Source organism: Crassostrea angulata, chromosome 9, assembly GCF_025612915.1.
Source record: "Crassostrea angulata isolate pt1a10 chromosome 9, ASM2561291v2, whole genome shotgun sequence".
Taxonomy (NCBI): domain Eukaryota; kingdom Metazoa; phylum Mollusca; class Bivalvia; order Ostreida; family Ostreidae; genus Magallana; species Magallana angulata.
The window spans coordinates 20468717-20493179 of NC_069119.1; the positions used below are offsets into that span (position 1 = coordinate 20468717).

The window sequence follows — 24463 nt, forward strand, 5'->3', positions numbered from 1 at the left end:
ATTTTTTCAGTAACCTTTGCACCTGTGTCTCGCCAGTACATTATTATGACCGACTGAAATGTGACAAAAGAGCGACAACCCTGAATATATTATACCGAATAAGGTTTAACTTTGACGAATTGACAAAGATTTTATACTATAAAATAAATCCTGAGGTATCTAAAATTGAAATTTAAAGCTCTATCTGATTTTCATAACATGATACCTTCAGATAATAATTTAAAAAGGTGCGGTGACTTTGGTCATTTTTGACTGTATTGATCTCTTTTAGAAAAAGAAAGCCCTATATAAAAATTTAGGAAAAACAGAATGTAAAGAATATTAATTTTTTCTTTACTAAGAAATAGTCTAGAGCTAAACAAATCACATTTTGGAATCTTTGGTAGATCTGATTGTTTACTACCCTCATTATACACGGTATATTAAAACTAATTTATGTTTCAAAAACTTAACGTAAATGATTTTTTACAATAACAAACATAACCTTCTTCAGATCAACAATCCAATCTTGTTTTTCGACAATTGTAAATGCTGGTTGATATCATTTTAATCTTCTATTCATCAGGAACAGCTTAATTTGAAACAGTTTAGTATATCTAAACTTTTATTAATTCTATTTTATCCACCATAAACGCTTTAAAAATGTGTGTTATTTAACTCTTTTTTTAAAACAATATGCCTAAATTTCATCATTTAAAGCAATATGAGCTGCAATTTTTATGCTAAAATTGTTTTTACGAAAAATGTTATTTTCTACTCAAATGACAAAAATATCATGGTTTTTAAAGTCCTTTTATTGAAAAGCCGTAAAGAAGCCTTAAATGGAGCAAAATTGAATTATTGTCGTCCTGTACAATAATTGATCTACTATTAATTCCTTAGAAGATAAATCTTCTGATGAAATTTAATTATTCTTTCTAACTTTTTTTATCATAAGAGTTTGATTTACATGCAGACTTTTCATACTAGAAGGTTTTTGCAGCAAAATAAAATTCTTAAAAATACGGCTCATATTGCTTTAAGAGGCAGCTTATCCACATGAATCAAAATGAAAAATACTGTTATTTCTTAATGTACATGTAGCTTGGGTTATGAAATCATCGTGTTTTATAGACTTTGTGTCATTTAAAGTGTGGTCACACGATGCCATTTTACATCTGACTGTCGTATGTATGATCACAAAAGTCGTAGGTCGAAAGCAAAGTAACAAATTCGATTAAATAGTGTCCTTTTTCAATTCACTTTCTTGTGAAAATTGTTGGGTTACAATGACTTTTTCCCGTATTATAAACATTTAAAATTTATTCTGTGGTAGAAAATCTGATGGAAGATCACATCGTGTGTCCGAATCTTCAGACAATACACCATGAAGTGTTTATTTGACAGATGTGTTATCTGTTTGAGCTGATGATTTTAACGGTCAGTATCAGTGTTATTGTTTCACTTTTGTTAATCACTTGCATTTTACAGTTTTTGATTCAAAAGTGATAGAATCATTCAACTCATACTCTTTGTCTTACATATGACTTATTACTTATATTACTTATGATAAATCAGTGCTTGTCATGTTAATACTTATAGAATAAAAATGCTAAAGAGAAAGACACCAATCAAAATCATCGGCTCCAAATGAGTGGTATAGCAACCGTCTCTTTCGGAGCCATCGTCCGCCCCTTCGATGACGTCTCATTCTACAATGCAAATAAACTCCACACCTAAACCAGTTCAGTTCATCCATTGCCCATAGCATTGGTGTGTGTAAAATCAATTGTTTCTCTGAAAGAAACCCTTGTAATTGAATTGAAATATTTTAGTTGTCTTGGTTAGAGGCACGAAAAGGGCACTGGAGTAACATTTTAGTGTAAAAAATTTCATCGTTCACTGTCCATCAAAGTAAATGATATCAAGGTTGCATTCTACACTGAGTCTGAACCGGACATCGTTATCTCTCCTACCCAATTCTTTAACCGTGATGCACCCAAACGGTCAAATATTTCAAAAAGCCGGTGGCGTATTCTAGATTGGCAGTTACATAAATACTTCCGTAGATTAAAAGTCGTCTGCCAATAATTGAATAGACGTTATTGTTTTTATGACAGTGCCTTTACTACAAGTCATGAATTGAAAATCATCTTTAGGGTCTGGAATGAGAGCAAAAATTTGCCTAAATTGCCATACTGATAATTAGCAATTTGGAAATTAAGGTTGTTACATGTAACTCTTTAATGATTATTATTATCATCTAAGTAATAACTTGTATATATTATATCAATACAGATATTATCTTTGTAAATTTCATTGAATATATTTGTTTGTATAGAACATTTTAAATAAGTAAAAGTTCAATATTTAATAGGAAAGGAAAATCTTTCTGTATGGATTGAGTGAAACTATTTAAAGTGAATCTAAATGACAAGGAATAAATACTGTAAATTTAAATTTAAAAAATGTCAAAATAACCAAAAGATAAATACAAATAAAAATAAAAATCATAGAAAGTGGGTTCTTTGAACACTTAGCACTGAATGTTACTATATAACACTGTCAGAATCTGTTGATGTGAGTTAACAAAAATAGAGTGGATTTATTTAGCTTTTGAAGAAAACACCAAAACCTTGCTCCATATTAATACAGGATGTTGGTTTTCTATCTCCTTTAAATATGTTAGTTTTATTCTATGCCATTCCGGCCAATATTTTGCTAATTGCAGTTTTCTTTGAAACAAACAATTTAAACCGTTAACACAAGCCACTGTCTGTATTATGTATAAGGCATTTCATAACCTATTTAAATACCCCATTGTCAATGTTCAAAAGAGAGGTACGTCTTATAAAATAAGAAGCAGTGAGTTCCGTTTTTCACGTGATATCCCATATTTAAGACAACATTATTAGAATGCGCGTTGATATTTTCTTCAGGGACATTCATCAGAATGCTTAACGGACAAAGTACTATATGCTGCACAGCTTGCGCTTCTGCGTTTGTATATTTGTGCATTTCTACTACCGTGGCTATTCACGTATGTTAAAAATGTACATTTACCTGTATTTATTTCTAGTGCACAATGATAAAGTCACCAATACACAACTGTGCAGTTTTTTTTATCAAAACCTGTTTGTATTTTGTATGCGTATGTTTGTCAGTCGTTTGATACTGATCATTTTTGAAGCAACAATTGATCAACTAAAACAACAGTATTTTTCAATGTGAGCATGGAACAAAGTTAATGGTACCTAATCTTTCCTTTTTTACCTTCTAAAGTAAAAATCAAGATGTACAAACATTCCGGCAGGCAATTAAATATTGTGAATAAACAGACAAAAACCACGTGCGTCTGTTAAATACTAAACACGTTGTAGACCGCCATGCATTGCAACTCATTCACTGGATTGGAGAATCTGTTTGACAAAAATACTGTCACGTGTTAAATAATGCTATCCATATAAGGTAGTGTACCCGACCTGTTAAAAGACGGTGAATGCTTGAATGTTTTTATATTTAAATACATTACAGATATTAAATGTTTGCAGGAAAAATGTGTTTGTTTGCCTAAGGATGAGGCTCTTTGAAGACATTTGTAAAGTTCCTAAATGTACATCATATAACAGGTTACTCCTCGTGTGATTTTTCCCTTCAAAGAATAAACACTTGTTTGTCATTAAGAGCGCTGTCCGGTCATTGTGTACATGTTAAATATTTTTATTCCTGCCTAACGCTGATCAAAACTGCTGAAAGTAGAACTGCGCAGTTGCATGCTTAAATTGAAGAATTAAAATATAAATAAATATGAAAGGAGCAATACAGAATTATTTAGCATGCCCGTTTACACATAACTGTCACTGGAAGTTGATAGTTTAATGATTATTTATTTTAAGGTAAGTTCAAAAGGCTATAAGGAAATAATTCAACATTCCATGTCATTTCAAAATAGGTTGCACGTTTATCTTCATGTATGAAAAATATTTTTATCAATCAAAAGAGTTTCTCAAACAATGAATAACTTTGTGATTTTGGAATTTGAGAGGATCAAAATTTTTATAACCCCTGTTTATGAAAGTTTTCTTATTATTGACTAATACATATCCTTTTGAGAAGCTTTTCCATTTTTTTTTTTGGAAGTTAAGTATAATCCACTTATCAAATGCTTGTGAGTAGGTTAATTATATTTTTTATCAAACCTGGTCCGGACAAGAAATGTTTCTGTCAAAGGTTGGAAGATCATTTCACAGCCTTCGGATAAGTATTTTATAATAATGATAGGTTCTGTTGAGTTGCAATTTGCAGGCATAAAATCAGACTTTTCAATACAAAGTAACATTTTATTTATCAATACTTCATTAACTGTATATTAATGATTCTAACTTATTACTTTGAATCGTTGACGTCACTGTGTGGAACTCTTTGGTGTTAGAAAAAGTCAATCAACTACCAAAATTATATACCCCCACGGCACTATAATGAGAAAAAAACTGTTTTACTTTCTTGACCATATACAATGTACATGTATAACAAAATCTAATAGACGTATATGATATTTTATCAACTAACGAATGTTGAGTTTAAACGAATACAGAAAACATTAAAAACACTGTGCCGGATAATTATGCCAGTGCCAAGGTGGCATTTTTGCATTTAGTTTTAGATTTAGATTTAGTTCTGGAAAAATCCATAAATACCAAATGATTGACCATTGTCTAGAGAGTGTATAACCACTTTTGTTTTTAGTGTATTTCACCTGACAGGTGAGATATTTACCTTTATAAATTAATATCCCATAGGAAAATGATAATTCCCGTAGGAGAATTAATTCTCCTACAGGAAATATTGACAATCCTATAGGATTTTTAAAAGTCCTATAGGAATTATGTTTCCTATAGGAGAATGGTATTTCCTGTAGGAATTTGATTCATACGTGTAGTTTTCTTAGGGTGCGTCTTTTTACCCCAATGAACCCCAATGAACCCCAATGATACCCCAATGAACCCCAATGAACCCCAATGATACCCCAATGAACCCCAATGATACCCCAATGATACCCCAATGAACCCCAATGATACCCCAATGAACTCGTAAATACTCAAATGATACTAAGTATGTTCATAATTAATACACTTAGTGAATTTTTTGTAACAACATGTTACACAAATGAAATTTCAACTATGTGCCGTTTTTTCACCGATTGGGCCATATCTTGTAATGGGTAATGATTAGAATTTTTTAAGCTAAAATTTGACTCAAAGATTAAATTGTTTGTGACCTGTAATTATGTCCTGATTTGAGTTTGTGCTAGTTCAACATAACTTTAAGAAAAAGAGACATATCGATTCTTTTCCATTAGAGAAAGACTTCAGTTTCGATATTTTCATTTGTGAGCTTGCTCGCAATACCTCTAGTTTCGTAAAAAAAAAAAAACCAAACATTATCAAAGTACATTGTATACATGTATTAAAATATACAAAACATATCCCCAATATTAATAACACAAGGCACCTTTAACGTATCGGGTCTATGTATAGATACTAAACCAGTAAATTGAATATACAGAGCACTGAAAATGGCTAACAACGCGAATTTTCACAATTTCAATTTTTCGTGTCGCTAGCCATTTTTAGTGCTTTATATACGAGGGTTTTTCAGTATTTATTGAGACATTTTCTCTTATTCGTTTCGGAACAAAGAATAACCCTTGCAATTTCACAAATATCTAAATAAGGATATAGTTTATTGAAGTAAAAAGTTTTCTGTCTACGGCATGATTAGATCATCCCTAGTTAGCTGTTCAACGTGCCTTCTACCAGTGACCCGGCGCAAGTTCTGCAAATTTTTCACAACGTCATTTTAACGCTTCTCATTGCTCCTGTGTTTTAAACACCTTACAGACGAACAGAAATAAGACTTGCTCTTTATTTCTCATCTTTTGTTTTTCAAGATGTCATCATTTATATTTTCTCTCATTCTTGAGTTTTTGTGGAAAAAATTTTGGGTTATTTTTACACGAAAGTCAAATTACTGTTAATGTCTCCTTCAGTCATTTTGTATTTCAGAACTGTTGATAAAAGTTATCATGTAAAAAGAGCTTGATATTTAGTCCCTTTGTTTTAATTTTAGTAAAACCATCAGTAAAAAAAATATGACGAACTGAAGCTCTTTATCCTTGTCATCGTATAGTTTTTGTTTAAGCAATTGCGTGGCCTTAAGGTAGCTCGCGGGTTTACCTGCTTGTGAGAAAACCTACATTGAAAATTTGTCCACGTGATCCATAGGTTTTATAGTTTTATTTCTAAAATTTATTTAAGATTCGTCTGCGCGGTAATAATGTTATCGTGTTTCAAATACAGTGTCATTAATAAAATCAAGCAACGCCATTTCAATGAAATATATAGTAAAATGCACATTTTAAAAGAAACATTTTTAAAAAATTAGAAGAAGTCCAGGGGATCTATATACTTGGGGATGGGGGTTGAAAGGGGGGGGGGCGATCCTGTCCTTAAGCACCTGTGTCATTTTTACCTAGTATATTTTTGTATTGTTCACCATTATATGTGCTATAAGACGTATGTCTTTTGCAATAAAGAAATTGAATTGAACTAGGAAAATTTCACAAGATGCAAAGAAAATTAATATTTACCATAAAAATGTACAACAACGATCACATTGGATAAAGTAATTGACCGACAATTAGTAATCGAGAACACAATATTCATTGGGCGATTAACTACATTTTAACATATTTCTGTCCATTGCTAATATAGGGTTGATTGGGGTACATATCGGGATTTATTGTAGCATCAGTGGGGTTCATTATGTACAGTGGGATACATTTGGATATCAATTACTATAACACTTTTTTATTTACATTCATTCAATATTTTCTCATGATAACTTTTTTATCGAACATCCGATTTTGTTTTATATTATATAACTCATTAACGAACAAACAAGTTAATTCAATTTGCCCATATTTGAATACACGCATAAGCATTCTCTGCCATAACTGCCCATTTTAGTTACGCTCTTTTAAATCTGAACAGTCACACATGCACCTTTAAGTAAATGGTTATTCTAGATAGTGTTTTTAAAGACTCTTCCATGTTTATTATGGTTATCTTTTTTAAAAACTTCATTTACACCGTACCATTAAACTTGATTCTTTAAAACAGATTAATTTACAGCCATTCGTAAGAATATTTCTAATATTTCTGCACGGCAGAGGGTTTTGGTCAACATATTTATCTTGCATGTCGACATATTTGATAGAAAAATAACTTGCACACAAGGGACAGAGAAATGCCACCATACACAAATGTCAAAATTTGAAAACTTCATTTCCGCCCTACGAATCTCTAGAATCCAAGAGCTTCCAAGGGCGAATCTACAAATCTTTAAAAATTCTAAATACTTTTAATAAAGACATTTAAAAAAAGTGAAAAATTCGAAGACTTTTCCGTACAAAATTTCTATAATCCAGGAGCTTCCAGCGTCAATGCAGCCCCAAACCCCCTGCCAAAAACTGACACCCCCCCCCCCCAACTTCAAATCGTGGATCCGCCCTGCAATGGAAGTTGACGTCGACTTCTAAGGTCAAGATCTAGTAAATGATTCCCGAGTATCTTTTTGGTGCTAGAACCATTATGACGTCATAATTGATTTGATGAATCTTTTCCCGTATTTTACGGCTTTAAAGTAATTATGTAGAAAATAATATTCTGACATTCGATATTTAATCACGGGAAAAGTAATCCCGGTACCTATATTCAATTTGACATCATTTTAAAGAGGAGGTCAAGAGCTTGTTTAATGCCGTTTTTGGAGAGACTGTAGGCATTCTAGATACATTTCAATTGTAAAAAATGGACAAAACTCCGAAATATGTTGCTTTTATCCTTCATAGAAAATGGTTGTTTAAAACAAGATTTTTTATTGCGCTTACCAAAAATTTAAGCCCCGGTACACCCTATGAAACAAAGATATTGTTATGAAGCATCATTAAAAGAATTTATATCTTGAATTTCATAAACCTGTAGGCACCTTTCATTTACTAGATCTTGACCTTAAAATAACTTGACGACATATACAGTCGGAGATCGGAGTTGAACGTCGCATACCGAACTGTACGTCGTAATAGCCAATGCTTAGTGGAAAGGGGTGCGTAATAACAATTGAAGATTGTCGGTGGGGTGTGTTTAAATTTTCATGAACGCGGATGTTTAAGGCGAGTTAACAATTGGACTGATACTTTTGATCAAGCAAATCTGATGCAAATAAACACGCATACGCTAGCGTTTTATAATTTCATTTTTATACCATGACAGACATCTTCCCAGTTCAAGATTTTCTGATCCGCTCCGCTATATATAAACCGATTTTTGAGAAGCGTTGCGGATCAGAAACCCTTTAATTGGGAAGATGCACAGCGGATTGGTAGTTAATACTTATACTTTATTTGTAAACAATGAACGGATTGTGTTATACGTCTTAACGAATAAATGATGAATGCAGAAAACGGGAAAGTTGAATGGGATAACCCCTCTCTCCCCAATTGCTTTTTAATTTTGCTCCCCAATTGCTTTATATTCTTATATGGGACAGTAATAAAAAATTATAGAGAAATTTGACCTTGGAACAAATTTTATATTTCATCCATTTCAGTGTGGATTTTTAAAACCCTGCCAGCTCCACTAAATATTCAGCCATGGTTTGGATTTTTTATTTTAATTTTAAAGAATAGTTTTTAAAAAAGAATTAAGAAAAACTTTAGGTCAAAAATGAACAAAAACAAAAAGGAAAAATAACCCCTTGATATTAATTATATACATGCACGGTGTTTATTCACACGCTTGCGCGGAAGATCTTTTAACTATGCACACATTTAGTTTCATTGGGGTATTAATGTTTCAAAGTTCATAAGGGTATCATTGGGGTTTATTGGGATATCATTTGGTATCATAGGGGTATCATTAGGTGTATTTGGGTATCATTGGGGTTCATTGGGGTATCATTGGGGTATCATTGGGGTTCATTGGGGTATCATTGGGGTTCATTGGGGTATCATTGGGGTTCATTGGGGTTCATTGGGGTATCATTGGGGTTCATTGGGGTTCATTGGGGTAAAAAGACGCACCGGTTTTCTTATGGGATATTAAGTTTTCCTGTCGGATTTTATCAAATCCTATCGTAATTGAAATTCCTATAGGAATTTCTTATATTCCGATAGGAAATTCCAAATTACCTATAGGAATACTGTTTTTCCTATGGGAAAAATTAATTTCCTATAGGAATTTATTTTTAAAGGTAAATATCTCACCTGGCAGGTGAGATACAATGATAACAAAGGTGGTTGTAAACTCTTTACGCAATGGTCTATCATATGGCATATTTGAATTTTTCGATATACGCAGCTTAGACAGGTGCAAAAATGCCACCCTGGCACTGGCATAATTATGCGGCACAGTGTTTAAAGTTATTGCAACTCACGTTAAAGATGTTGGTACGATAATAGGTGAACTGAAGTTATGTTGAATTGTCGGGAGGGCATATGATTCATAGCTGCTTTACATTATCGAATAGAGTGCAACTGACCTCGGAAAAACCAGTTTTGTTTTGCTAGTTTGCATTCTTTAAAAGAAAAAGCAAATGAAAATTACGCTGTATGCTTACATTAATCATATTTGCATGTCAATTTTACTCATTAAAAGGATGCTCTTTATACGTGTTAGGTGAACTGAAAGGCAGTTAATCTGCCGGGTAAATTTTATTTTGATAAAACTGTATCTAAAAATGTATATGCATGATGGCTTGAAAAAACGTGACAGACGCATGCAGCAATTTCTCAGAATTTTCAAGTTAAAAAGTTTTCAATGAAATTTTGTTAAACATATGACACGAGTGAAAAATAGATTGCTTTGGTAAGTTTCCTTGCAAGATATAATAATTCAGTGAATTAAAGATGCAAAGTCATTTATGGCATGAAAAATCAAACAGTTTTGGCTTAATAGATAGTTCATTTCTGATGTTAGCAGCTACACTCAGAAAACTTTTTACTTTGAACATTTCGAAAAAATATAAAAAAATAAATCTTACTTGTTTAAAACGGATTTTTTCAATTCAAGTCAAAGGTTTTGTAAAGATACACCACCCCCATTCTGTTTCCTTTAAGAATTCATGGAATATACATAATGATAACTCTTTGAATAAAACGCATGTAATTATTCTTATGACTTTTTTTGACATTTCTCTGGGGATTTACATGCTTTTTGGATTTATTAGAAAATTGCGAACATTTCTTGTCAAATTGAATATAAATCTTAAGCTATCATTGTATACGTTTTTCATTCAGTCTTTCTTACAAATATTTCCGTCATTGATACATGTATATCATAAAATCGACGATGTTCCCTGTAGTCAGTAAAGTCTGGGACGTTTTTTCTTTCATCCCCATACGTCTTTTCTAAAAATAACATATAAAATTCAAATATTGCCTACGTTTGCCCTGTCAAAATTGATTTCACAATATGTTGGATGTGACGATAAAACCTAAATAATCTTTTCGAATTTTTGTTTTGTTTTTTCTTCCTTTTTTTCTTCTTGTTTAAATGCTCTTTAATATGATCCATTTATCAGTCAAAATATGAAACCCTTAGATTTAATTGTGCACTTTAAAATATATCAGTTTACTTGTATTTCTTCTGATATGATATAAAAATTACTAAAACCCATATTTTGACAAAATTTTACATGAAATTTTACTTCTAAGTTATTATAAACAGTTTGATAAATCTTTATGTATCAATATACGTTTGCCTTTTTTTTTAAGGGACATGGTCACGATTTTGTCAAAATTATTCTTCCGATTTTAATGTTTACAATGCTTCAGTAAGGCATTTTCAAAAGGAAACCAAAATTTGAGTGTCAGTCGTTGAGTGATAAGCGAGTTACAGAGCTTACAATTCTTGGCTATGTAAACAAAGCTTTTGTTTAAATTTTGATTGTTGAAGTGAAAGTTCCAGTTTAAGACCTAAAATGAATGTTTCAAACGTTAGGAGCTGTTTAGATATGCTTAAAATGAAAAAGACGATAGACAAATCAGCTTTAAAAAGATTTTTTACTGGTATATTGAACTTATGTAAACAAAAAACAGGGCACGAGCCTTATTTACATAACAAAGAATTGTGAGCCCTGTATCTTGCGTATAACTCTTTGACTGACTTTCGAATTTCATTTGATCATTAGAAATGTATTCTTAAAGCATTGTAAATAATAAAAAACAGAAAAATAGACCATGCCCCTTTAAACATTACCAAACATATTTCAGAGCCTGACATATTTTATTTCCATTTTCTAGGTTCAAGTTTAACTAGAGTATAATGGTAAGAAAAGTAAACTTATTATTACAATTGAAAATTTATGCAGCCATACAACTTTTGATTGATGAATATTAACATCAGCTAATGTATCATTTCAGTTAAATGGTTAATTTTACTTTTTTATGGATGATTTGGAAACAATTGTACTCGATGTTGATAAAATGGTTATTTTCAGTTAAAGTGTTTTAACTTTTACTGTTCTTGAACTCTAGATTTTTAAGCAGCAATAAAACTTTTGTTTGTTGAATATTAACAGCACTTATGTTTCATTTCAGTTAGATGGTTAAGTTATATATTGTTTAGAAGGGAATAACAAATGTACCTGTACCTGATGTTGTTGAAAAGGTTAGGTTAAGGTAAAGGTTTTGATTTCTTTTTGTGAAAGTTTATACAAAAGAATTGTAATGGAGTATATCTGATACATACATGCATGGTAAAGATAATTCAAACAATTCTTATGAGAGTCAATAGTTATTGTTCATTGAACAATATCTAGTCGGATAATATTTCATGTTGAGATGATTCATGGGCAAGCTATGTTCACTGTATTATGAAAACATGACTATTTCTGTGAAATCTGAGATTGTATTATATTTGTATGCATTAGGTATGAATTTGATTTAGATTGCGATAAACATCCAATTGAAGCCTTTCACATAAACATGCATGTCACGTTTCATTCATTTTGTAATTTGACAGTAAAAATACAAAAGGTTTCAATCTGTCAGTCAATTTTATTGAGAAGATACTTGGAAACATGCGAACGTGCATGCCATACAACGCATTTAAAAATTTCGCACTTTAATTTTTTTCCAGATGCGTTCATTTTGAAATCGTGTCAGTGCACTTTGAAAAAAAATATTTATATTGCCGATATTAAAGCACTTTGAAAAAAGTTGTTCAGGTTTTGGTCGAAATAATTGATACTTATATATATAATAAATATCGGTAATTGTTTAACCTTGTTAAGCTTAATGGGATACATTTTTTTAAAAATCCAATGCGTTCTGATCTGACTTAATAAACTTTCTCATAAGCTTATATAGTTTGACAATTTACACATAAAAAAAACAACTCATGAAATTTGAATTATCCAGTTTGACATAAACTGAATCGCTTCGTAATTGCCTTTTCCTATTTTGTTTATGCAGCAAATTTACATTGTACTACTTATCAGGTACATTTTGCTATGAAAGATCTTGAAACGAAAATGATTTATTTATATTGATAATGGAGACCAATGTGTAGCCTAATTCAACAGGCTTAAATTGCATATGTTTATAAACAGACATAATGTGAAGAAAGGATACGTTGGTTATGTTTATCAAAAACAAAATGATCTTTTAGAACAGAACATCAATGCGAGAAAAACAATACGACACCTTAATGCTAATTTCATAGTTTGCAATAATTTGATTTTTAGCAATGCCACTTTTTATTTAATGAAATGATTTATTTGATTAGAATTTGAAAGAAGATTTATGTTGAAACTTTTACTTATTCTTTAACATACTATTGGTAAAATTATTGTTTGGCCAGCTCTTTTTTTCCTTTAAATATCACTGTACTTAATTTTTACAACAATACGTATTTCTTTTTCCGTTCTTATACGGTTGATCCAGGTCGTGGAAGATCATATGTTTTGTAAAGAAAGACAGAGGGTAGGGGACATTCTTCCTGTAATCTATCGAATGATGTACTATAGCATTGAATCATGATTTTTTGAAGTATACAGTCTCATAACTGCAGCGGTGTCTGCATACAAATTGAGTAACGCGCGTTAGCGCGTAATGAAAATTTGTATGCAAGCATCGCTGCAGTAATGAGACTGTATACTTCAAAAAATCATGATTTAATGCTTATATTTACATAATTTTAACTTCATGCCTTGTACGAAAATGTGATTTATACCTAAAAATTCCTATCTTATCCTAAAAGTAAGTTCATATTAATGGAATAGCCATAGTAACAGCTGCAAGCGTGATTTTCGCGTGTGACGTTGCAGTTAACAGCGTTCAACGTTTGTGACGTCATAATAAAACTTGTCATTTTAACCGTTGAGTACCCTGTGTGCATTACAGTGTTATAACTGCTGTAGCTTTCAACACACTTTACAAGCAAAAAATATGTGGAATGTAAATATTGATCATTGACCTGTAATTTTTGGTTATTCCCAACCCCACCCCCGTTCTTAAAGACGGTAAATTAGATTCACTAGTGTTGAAAATCATCACACTATAAACAAATTAAAAATTCCATCGAAGACTTGGTTATTAAAGAGGTTCATTTCTCTGATTTTGGGTAGCCATTTTGGGTCACTTCTAGTCTGGAAATTATGTGTCATATTTAAATTCTACTGGTAAATATTGTTTTACAATGCTAAATAAACTATATTGAATAAAATAGGTAAGGAAAAATTTTTTTTAAAGAGTTTAGTAAGGGACTTTGTTTTGTGGCGGGAGGTTTTTAAGAGGAAAATTAAAATAAATCAAATGTTTTAGAGTACAGTAATTTTAGCTTTCTTATTTTCAGTGCTGACCTAATTTCCAGATAGTTTATGCATTGGGATATCTTCATGTTGTTTCAAAAATATATTTAAACAATATTTCAATATTTCTATAGACATATATTGGCATATTTAATTGATATTTCATAAAAGTCAAGAAAAAATTAACTCCAATTCTCCCCTGAATTAGCTTATTTCATGCCATATCTCAAAATTTACATTATTGTCCGGTACTTTCGGATTTATTTTTTGAATTTGTAAGTTTCTTTTAACAACATTGTCATAATTTGTAGGAGCCAACGTCCTTAATAATACATATTTTTTCAATGTTTGTTTGGTGTATTGATAACGAAAAATGTTGATCTATCTTTAGAAGGCACTTTGAAAAATTATTTCAAAGCGCGTTAACTTGGTGCTAAATTTAACGCACTTCAAAGTTTTTTTCAAATTGCGTAGCCATACCTCATCGCATATCCTTGACATGTTGGTGTTCAGTTTTGATAAAGCTTATTAAATTTTTTTAGGCTAATTTGTATTATTTATTTCTTTATTTTCATTTTTGTATATCTAACTGTTCAGATTCATTTAATTTAAACATTGACCGATAATCAATTGCAAATTTGACGTTCATCGAGATATATTACATTATATCTAAGGTCAATTGTATAATGTGATTTGTAAAGTATCATATGCTTACATAGTTTACCTGTAGGATGCGCGATCACATTAGCAATGGGTGGGGAAAGAGTACAGGTAGATAATATTCTGTCTCATATAGGGTGGTCGGGAAAAAAAATGGCAGATTACTAGTATTTCTCAAGAGCAACACAACTCAAGGATGCTTGTTCTTCGGGAGAACAGTTATCGTTGATAGTTTCAAACAATGGGGTAGAAGCATTTTTAAGCAATTTGTTTTTTTTTTCAAATTTTAGAAATCTAATATTGGAATAATTATGTACATGTACTCATATCACTGAATGATAGTGTTGTTTTTGTGCTAGGCCGCTTTTGAACGTAAGCTAACGTTTTCTGTTGTGGGGAAATGCCAAATGATTGATTGAGATTATTCATTAAGTAATTGTTTTGCTTAGTTTATTACAATTTATCATATCTTTATTGATAAAACTGCTGTGTGCTCTCATTTTGACTTGCACTATTTGAAACACGCGGAGGGATAAACCGAAAGTAATCTTTTAAACGTCATAACAGAAAGTTTCCAGACATGTTTTTTTTAAAGAAAAATAATCATAATTATTACGAGTGTGGGATAGTGAAATTCCACCTCGGGGCCAAGGTCTAGGACACGACAGAGCCTCGACCTAGACCGTGAATCTTGTCCCCTCAGTGGAATTTCTCTATCCCACATTCATAATAATGAATGAATCTATTAATCCTCATTGACGTCACGAAATTGAGCACAGCAGTGGGGTTCTTTTCATTCCAGATTCAGAGGGATAGACGATGGATTTGAAGAGAAGGTATAAGTGGGATAATGCTTATAATTTTTCCAACCCATTCATCCCTATTTTGTATGAGATTCATTCTGTAGCTCGGTCCATTTTTACCCAATACTTAAGAGAGTGAAAAAAATAAATATAAGAACCGAGGATACGTAATTATCATATGCTTCTATTCTGATATCTTAATGCTCATGTTCTTTATTTTTTTTTTATAAATTTCGTCTTTATCATCTGTAAAAGGCCTGGTCAGTTGAGGTTACCTCAGTCATTTCCATACAAACTTTAAATCAATTACAGGTACATTGGTTTGTATAGGATACATTTCCTGCAAAACTTGAGATGTCTGCCATTTTTGTCAGTTCATCTAAGAGTGATCATATGATTATAATGTTTTTCAGGGTCTTTCCCTAACAGCCATTACTATCATGTGCACGGTTTGCCTCGTTCTTTAGAATTACCATTATATTTTTTATTTCCTTTTAAATATTAATGACAAAAATGACATTGTATGTAGATTGTTCATATTAGATGTCAAGATATTTGGCAACCACTCTGTTTTTAAAATCGACGATTAAAGGTTTAATATGTGAAACATTAATATAATTACAGAGAGAGAGAGAGAGAGAGAGAGAGAGAGAGAGAGAGAGAGAGAGAGAGAGAGAGAGAGAGAGATATTGTCATGTTAACCAGTTAACTTTTGTTCTCATATTCACGCAATGTTTCAGTCAGGTAGCATTGTCGTTTATTTGTTCAGATTGATATTGATCAAGAAAATCCCAATAAACACCTAACTCGAATGCATTAAAATAAATAATTTTTTTTCCACAAATGAAGACAAGTTCTAAATGGTAAACAATTTAAACGTGCCTTTACGTAAATTTGCTAAGAATTTTTATTTAAGTAGTGCTTCTTTTAGTCATGTTTTAAAAAATACAATGTACTTAATTAACAAAAATAGTTTTAGATCGTTGAAATAGATATCAAGAGTTTTTTCAGCTTCTTTATATGAATCTTGTTAAGTAGGTCCAACTTTTTCGTACCTCGTTTTGAAAAAAAATCTCTTATTCAAATTTTTCCGTCATTAAGCTGCTGGAAATTATAAATCTAGCACTTTTATTGAATTTTGAGACTTGTAGATGTGCCGTTTTTATCAAAATCGTTGCTTATATTGAAAAATATAGTCTCTTGTATCCATTTAAAACGCTGTCTTAAATAATAAAATATTCCAACAAATCAGACACGCTACTTACATTAATTATGCTAATATACAAAAAACAGTACGTAGATCACGGCTTTTAGCGGTTCCTCTATTTACACTTAAAGATCGAAATAGCTTTAATTGTTGAAATATAAAAACTTAGTGGTCAAAGATCGATAAAAAATGAAAAATAACGCTATGTCCTTGAATGTACAAGGACAGTCCATAAAGTATCATGTGATGATAAATCCTAAATGACAAACCCTTTTCTCATGACTGTCTTTTTAAAATTAAATCAACATCACGTTTTAAATTAGCTATTTTGTTTTTTGTAAAAAAAAATAATTGAATATAATACTGAAATTATGATATGTGCTGCAATTTAATTGATTTTTTAAAGATAGTCCTATAGGGGTAAGAAAAAGAAATCCTTAAAAAACGTTAGACTTTCTTCATTGAAAGTAAAGACGGTGAAAAACTCGAATATCTATAAAAAAAAAATTAGAACGTGTATAGCTCAGCAATGAAAATTCAACCATCTGTTGTAACCATTTATTCCATTGCTGAGCTATACATTTCAACACTTTGATGGCTCCAAGTTTACTGAGCTACAATATCAATATGTGTGTTCAGAGAAAACGTGGGAGTATCTATCCATATACACTTCCGTTGATGTCTATAAAAAAAACCATTCATGTCCGATTCTAAAATTTCCGGAATATCGTAAACGATACACTCCCCCCGACATTACTTAACAAGTTCACAGCTAATTACAGTCCTCAATCGGTAGTATTACTACAAGTCTGTGAACAGATCTGCGAACGAGAGTTCCAGTACATCCGACATATTTTGCACCTGGGCCTACATTTTTGTATTGCACTGTAACGTCTCGTACTTTTCCATCTTTTCCTGGCTTAGCCTCAGTAACTTGAGCAAGCTTCCATTTTCCGCGAATAATGTTTGTATCTTGAACTAACACCAGGTCACCTCGTTCTAAGTTCCTCCTGCTAGTATGCCATTTCTGCCTGACAATAAGAGTGGGAAAATAATCCCTAATCCACCTCCTCCAAAAAGTATCCACTACCTGCTGAATAAATTTCCATCTCAGTCGTGGATTGCACCTGTCATCCATTTGCATTTGAGGAACCCGTACACTAGATCTACCCAACAATAAATCATTTGGGCATAAGTATGTTCCTTCATTTGGGTCACACACTTTGGTTCCAATAGGTCTCTCATTGATCAAGTTTGCGACTTCAAATAATACACTTTGCAATTCCGAAAAAGTCAAAATTGAATCCCCAACTGCAATTTGCAAGCATCTCTTTACAGACTTGATCAACCATTCACTACACCCATTCTCCCATGGAGCATCTGCAGATTTGATGACATTCCACTCTACATCATACTTCTTAAGTTCCTTTCCTGCAGCTACTAGTTGTGTGCCTGCATCAGAAATTATTCGCTTTGGATTGCCACGAATAGAAACAAATCTTCTGAAGACAACAATGAAATTCCCTGTGTCGTAACCTTCAGCCAAATCAATGTAAACACCCCTGCAGTTAAGGCAATTGAACAATACACCATATGCCTTTCCATGTGTTCGTTTTTTAACAGTGTCACGTATAGTGAATGGTCCAAATATGTCAATGGCACAGTTGTAAAATGGTGGTGATGGGTGAAGTCTGTAAGAAGGTAAGACACCCATCTGCTGTTGTATTGTTACCTTATCCCGTTTTCTACATATAACACAATTATCTTTAATTCGTTTTATGATCTTCCGAACACAGGGAATCCAGTATCTACTTCTTATCTTTGCCAAGGTCACCTCTATTTCTGCATGATCTTCACAGTGAACACTGCGAACAACTAACTCGGTAAAACGACCCTTTCTTGGCAATAAAAAGAATTCCCTCTGATTCCATGATTGTTTGATCCATTCGGCCATGCGTTGTCCAACACATACAATCCCATCTTGATTAATAAATGGCCCGAGTCTCTGAAATTTCTTCATGCAGTCCTCAGGTAATTCCTTTTGTGCAAACTTGACCCACCACGTCTCTGCTTCCACTGATGTTTCCGACTTGATTTTGCCCCAAATACCCCTAAAGGTCCTCCAGTGAACAATGGACAGAATAATGCCCGTCACTCGAAGTAGTTTCCTCAAGCTGGAAAATCGATCAATGTCTATGATAGTACTGCTATGGATAGTGTGATTATCAGAGGTGGCCGACATTGTGACTCCAATGATGTCAGGTATTTGATCATTATCCAAGGTGTTTTCTTGACTTATTGGCCATAGTTCAAATGGAGTTCTCAAGAAATCTGGACCTTTTTGCCACTTGGAGTCAGCCCCCAGAGCACTTGCTGGCGCAACTCTTGTAGTCATGTCTGCAGGATTGTGATCTCCCTGCGCCCACCACCATTCAGTAGGATCTGTAATACTCTGTATTTCAGCAACACGTGTGGCAACAAATGTCCCAAACCCATAACTCTCTCGTTGTATCTGTGCTCTGACAATAATGGAATCAATTATGTGCACAATTTTGCTAAATCTATAACTCATTTCTGTTACGAGTTTTCGACGAAGTCTAGATGCAAGTACTGCTCCACACAATTCAAGGCGAGGGGTAGACAATTGCTTTACTGGTGCGATTCGATTTTTTGCGATCACTAGGCTTGATTCAAATGTGTTATTGTTAGTGTGCCATCTGATATAAGCACATGCACCATATGCTTGTTGACTTCCATCAGAAAATATAACAAGAACTGGATCACCTTCAGCATTATCTGGCATAAGACACCTTTTGAATGTCAAAGTTTGTAATTCATAGAGCCCCCGAAAGAACTGAACCCATTTAGTCCTAATATCTTCACTCATAGGTTTATCCCATCCATCCTGAACCTCTCTGGAATATAAACTTCTCATGAGAATTTTTGAAGACAATACACATGGAGCAACCAGCCCAAGAGGATCATATATGCCTGCAACTTGACTTAGGACCATTCTCCGAGTAAGATTCTCAGGAATAAGATGCAATTGTCCCTCTGTGAGATCATCTTCTACATGTACGCCGCGTCTTTTTGATGAAAAATTCAGTTTCACCTTGAACACCCAGACATCGGTTTTGGGTAACCAACACATTCCAAGAATGTTTTCCTGTTCAGCATTTAGCACATTCATTCCTGCAAAATGTTCATCTACATCACCAGAAATTATCCAATGCTTAACACGAAATCCTCCATAGCTTAACAGCATTTCAGTGTTGCGAATTATTTTCTCGGCCTCACAAACAGTATCCACCGAAGTAAGTAAATCATCCACATAACTGTTTTTAATTATCAATTCAGCTGCCTCTGGATATTCAGTTTGGAACATTTCAGCTGTCATTTGCAGGGCCATAGTAGAGATTGCTCCGCTTGGTCTATCTCCAAATGTCACTGATGTTAACGCATAGTGATCCGGCAATCTGTCCATCTGCAAGTTTCTCCATACAAATCTGTGTGTATGTTGATCTTTTTCTGATAATTTGATCGTGTTGTACATTTTGGTAATATCTCCCGCAACAGCAATTTTCCTTTGCCTAAATCTGAAGATGACTCCCAAAAGGTCATTAATAACATTAGGGCCTTTTGCCCAATATTCATTCAAAACATGACCCATATATGATGATGATGAATCAAATACAATCCGTACAGGCGTAGTCCTGGAATTCGGTTTCAAGATTTCATGGTGTGGAATGTAGTGAATGGGTCCTTTGTAAGTATCCATTTCTTCATCTGTTAACTTTCTTGCTACACTCCTCTGCACCATATCTATAATCTGGTCACCATATGCTTTGCTGTATTCTGGTCCTGCCTTTTCCAATCTTTTTTCTGTGGATTTTAATCGGCATACTGCTGCGCTTAAATTGTTAGGGAGAAATTTTGGATCTTTAACCCATGGGTATGTAGCAGTCCAGTATCTACCCGTTTTATCATACTGAAGTCCATCCTTTATGAGATGTAACTCGCGTTCTTCTTTCAGCGTGTAGTTTCCATTTCCTGGTGGACACTTCCCACACTTGCAACTTCCACACTTTGGAATACAATGTGTTCCGAGACTCTCTATGTCGAAAAATTGGTTAAAAGTGTTCTTCAAGTTTTCTTGATTTAATCGAATTGGTTCGATTATCCTTCCCGAAGCATGATGAATGCACACAAGATTTGATTCTGTCGTAAGGGGCACATGTAAATTGGCATGACTTCCTCTTAAACAGTATCCAAATTGATTTCGCATCAATTGGAGGTTTCCAATCTGATCATTTTTTTCAGGCAATAAGATGCAACAATCGGCTCCTATGAGAAGATCCACCTTTCCTTCTGGTCTAACAATGTCTCGTTCATTAATCCCTTTAAAGAATTTCACAACTCCATGTACATTCACCTTTGAAATGTCTGCTGTAATATTGTTCATTCCATACACTTTAATTTTCCAGATCCTGCCATCAGTATCTGTCAGTGGTAGTAAATATTCCTTACTTTGAATACACTCAGAGGTATTTCCCACTTTTGTTACTGATAATGTTACTTCATGCCCCTTTAATCCAAGTTTCTTTGCTGATTCATGAGTCAAAAGTGAGATATTAGCGCCTGGATCCCATAAGGTAGTTAATGGAATACTGTTGCTCTTTACTTTACTAATCATGAGGATGACTCCCTTCTTCCCCTGCTCTTCATTAATTATGTTCACACTATGATGATGTGCACTTGCATTCAATATTGCCCCGTGTAAAAATGGATGGTGAAATCTGCCACATTTTCGTTGATTAAAATCTGTGATTTCACAAGGTTTTCTGTTAATACACCGTTTTGAGAGATGACCACTTTTTAAGCAACTAAAACAGGCACCATTTCTCTTTAGCAATGCCATCTTTGTTTCTCCATCCAGGGCGGAAAAGCCTGCGCAGTCTCCAATAGAATGAGTATCAGTCTCATGATACCAACATTTTTTCCTGAGAGGGGCTCCATTTTTTGGAATATCATGTGTCACACCTTTTTGCTTTCCATTAAGAAGAACATCTGTTACTTGTGCTAGTCCATCAATCACTTGTTGCATTCTCTGTTCATTTTGCTGCATTTGACTTTGTATAACATTAACAAGCGCATTCTCAAATTTATCATTATCTTCCTCCTCGGTATTTGTTATGGTGTGAACTTTTCCTTTACGAGAGACACTGCCACTATCGCTATCTCTAATATCTGAAGTCATGTATTCAATTGCTGTTTTTTCATCCAAAAGGAATCTCAAGAAATCAGAAAAAGCTGTATGCTTCAGTTTTATTTTCAGCAATGCCCATTCTCTCTTCTGAATAGATGGTAATAACTTTTCAATCTCGCTGATCATTGTAGCATTATCCATTTCCTTTCCCAAGCCCATCCGCTTTAGAGTAAGCCAACATCCTTCAACAGTGTCCACCATTTCAATGAATTTCTTATTGTCTCCATCCGGAACTATTTTTAGTGCCTTTATGTCAGTCAGAACAGTGTCTGCTAATTTTTCTGGCCTTCCATACTTCAAATCGAGGCGTCTAAACATTTCCTCAAAATTGTTATCCACTCCTTTAACAATTTCTAAAGGCTCTCCAGACAATGAATTTTTCAGAGCAAAAGGGTCCTCCCAATAAGTTGGAATCATGTGTGTTGTATAATCTGACTTAAAACTAGGATAATCTCGAATTTTGCCACTGAAGTGGGGCGGATCTAATTTTTTCACCTTGAGGGATTGTTTCTCAATATGGTTCTTTTTCATTGTATTTTCCTTTGAAGTTAGCTTGAGACAAAGAGATCTTGCCTTGCATAACTCTTTATATAAAGTGTTCATGTCATGGTTCACTTCGTTTGCTTTTGCTTTGTCATCTTCATTGTCTGAATCAAAGTTTTCTATATACTCACTATGCCGAACTTCCATGTCTTTGTATGAATGTTCCAGGTCATCTAACATCTGTCTGACTACACCAGCTTCCTCTTCATCTTGAATTTTCTCCAAAAGACGTCCATATATCCTGTGGAATCTTCCTTTCGCGGTACTCCGTTTTTTCTTTAACGTCTTCCGAATTTCCTCTCCCATATTGTCCAAAGTGTGTCAGCAATGAAAATTCAACCATCTGTTGTAACCATTTATTCCATTGCTGAGCTATACATTTCAACACTTTGATGGCTCCAAGTTTACTGAGCTACAATATCAATATGTGTGTTCAGAGAAAACGTGGGAGTATCTATCCATATACACTTCCGTTGATGTCTATAAAAAAAAACCATTCATGTCCGATTCTAAAATTTCCGGAATATCGTAAACGATACAGAACGTTTGATAAATTAATTATAATTTAATTTTTCAAATCATTTTTTATTATAAACATATTTTTTTAGCTTCATTTAGTTTTGAAAACATAAAATTAAATACTGTTGTTTGAAAAAAGACATATAAATGTTTTTAAGTTTGGAGTGGCACAGTGACTCAGAATAGATGTTTTACCTTTTAATTATGACTACGGAAATAAGAAGAAATATACTAGATTTTATCACACGCAGGTTTCACGCATCATGATTCATCATTTGTCGGTTTAGAAGTCATTAAAACTCATCCGAAAAATGATCATGTAAACAAACCGAATTGTTTTGGACATTGATTTTAGTTTCACGTGATTGCGATTGCCTGTCTAAAAACAGTTACAATGGGATTAACACACAGAGAAAAGAATTTGAACTTGAAGCTAGTTGATGTCTGTGGTAAGAAATATGCATTTATAGAGAGTGTATCTTAATAAATTTATAGTTCTTGATGACATCAGGTTTCATGATATATACCACTCTGAAGTATTTACATTCCCCTGCGCTTGCGTGGCTATGAAGCGGAAGGGAATCTCAATATATTTGTGTTGACCCAACGCTTAATTCCATTTTTCTCTTTTTAATTTGATCTATTTTTTTTTACTTTTGAACATTGTAAATTTTCAAAAATTCATCTTTTCATATGATCGATAAAAAATACAAAAATCGTGTAAAAATTCGATATTTGCTGAATCATGGGTTTGTGCATCACCAAGTCTCTTTAAGACTTACTTTCTGACTACGTAATCGTAACCTTCACAGTTAACTGTAAGTACAGAAGGATAAGGATTTTGCGTTTGAAAATATAAAACCCGTGATGAAGGAAATTACTATCGTGTGTGCTTTTTAAATCATTTAAACGTAACCAATTCACTACCATTTGTGAACCTAAAGTAGGCATGTTTTAAATTAATGTTTCTCGAAGCGATGAGAAATCATACTATTAGTTGATAACCAATTCTGCGCTTAGCTTAATCAATAACGATTGAACTGAAAAAGCATCAAACGTTAGAAATGACTGGTAGCATTGACGCCTTTAAAGTATAAAAATGCCAGCTAAGAAAAAGATTTTAGAACTTCATGGTGCATGACAAATGTGAAAAAAGCCTCTTCAACTCACATTGAGAGACATCCTTGAAGGTGATTGGGACTTGTAAGTTATCACATGAACAGCATATTTAACAATTTATTGTTATGATTAAAATCAGAAACATTCAACCGTGTTTGGCTGCATCATTCGAATATTAAACTCTTTCAACTGCGCTCTGTGTTTCAAAATAAATGAATAATTATTGATTGATAAAATTAAAAATTATAAACAATAAAATTTATAACAATCAAGTTTCGGCAGGACAAATCATCGTATTAGAGCTCTCTTATGTTTACAATCGGACTTATCATGATATTTAAATAAAGGTTTTCAATTGACCTTCAGAATATAGCAAGAAAAAGAGGTCACAACAGCAAAATTCCATACTCAGAAGGCTCTTAAGTGTATCTAAAATTATTTTCCTGTCAGTTGCATCGCATTAATTAGAATCCAAAATATGTTTTATTTAAAACG

At 33.1% G+C, this 24463-nt stretch overlaps 1 protein-coding gene across 1 annotated transcript; it reads right to left on the reverse strand.

The window, feature by feature from the left end:
* Nucleotides 1-17293: 17293 nt before the first annotated feature.
* Nucleotides 17294-22636, reverse strand: LOC128162198 (uncharacterized). The gene has a single exon (XM_052825379.1). The coding sequence runs from the start codon at nt 22634-22636 to the stop codon at nt 17294-17296; it is 5343 nt and encodes a 1780-aa protein (XP_052681339.1).
* Between the last annotated feature and the right edge of the window lie 1827 nt (nt 22637-24463).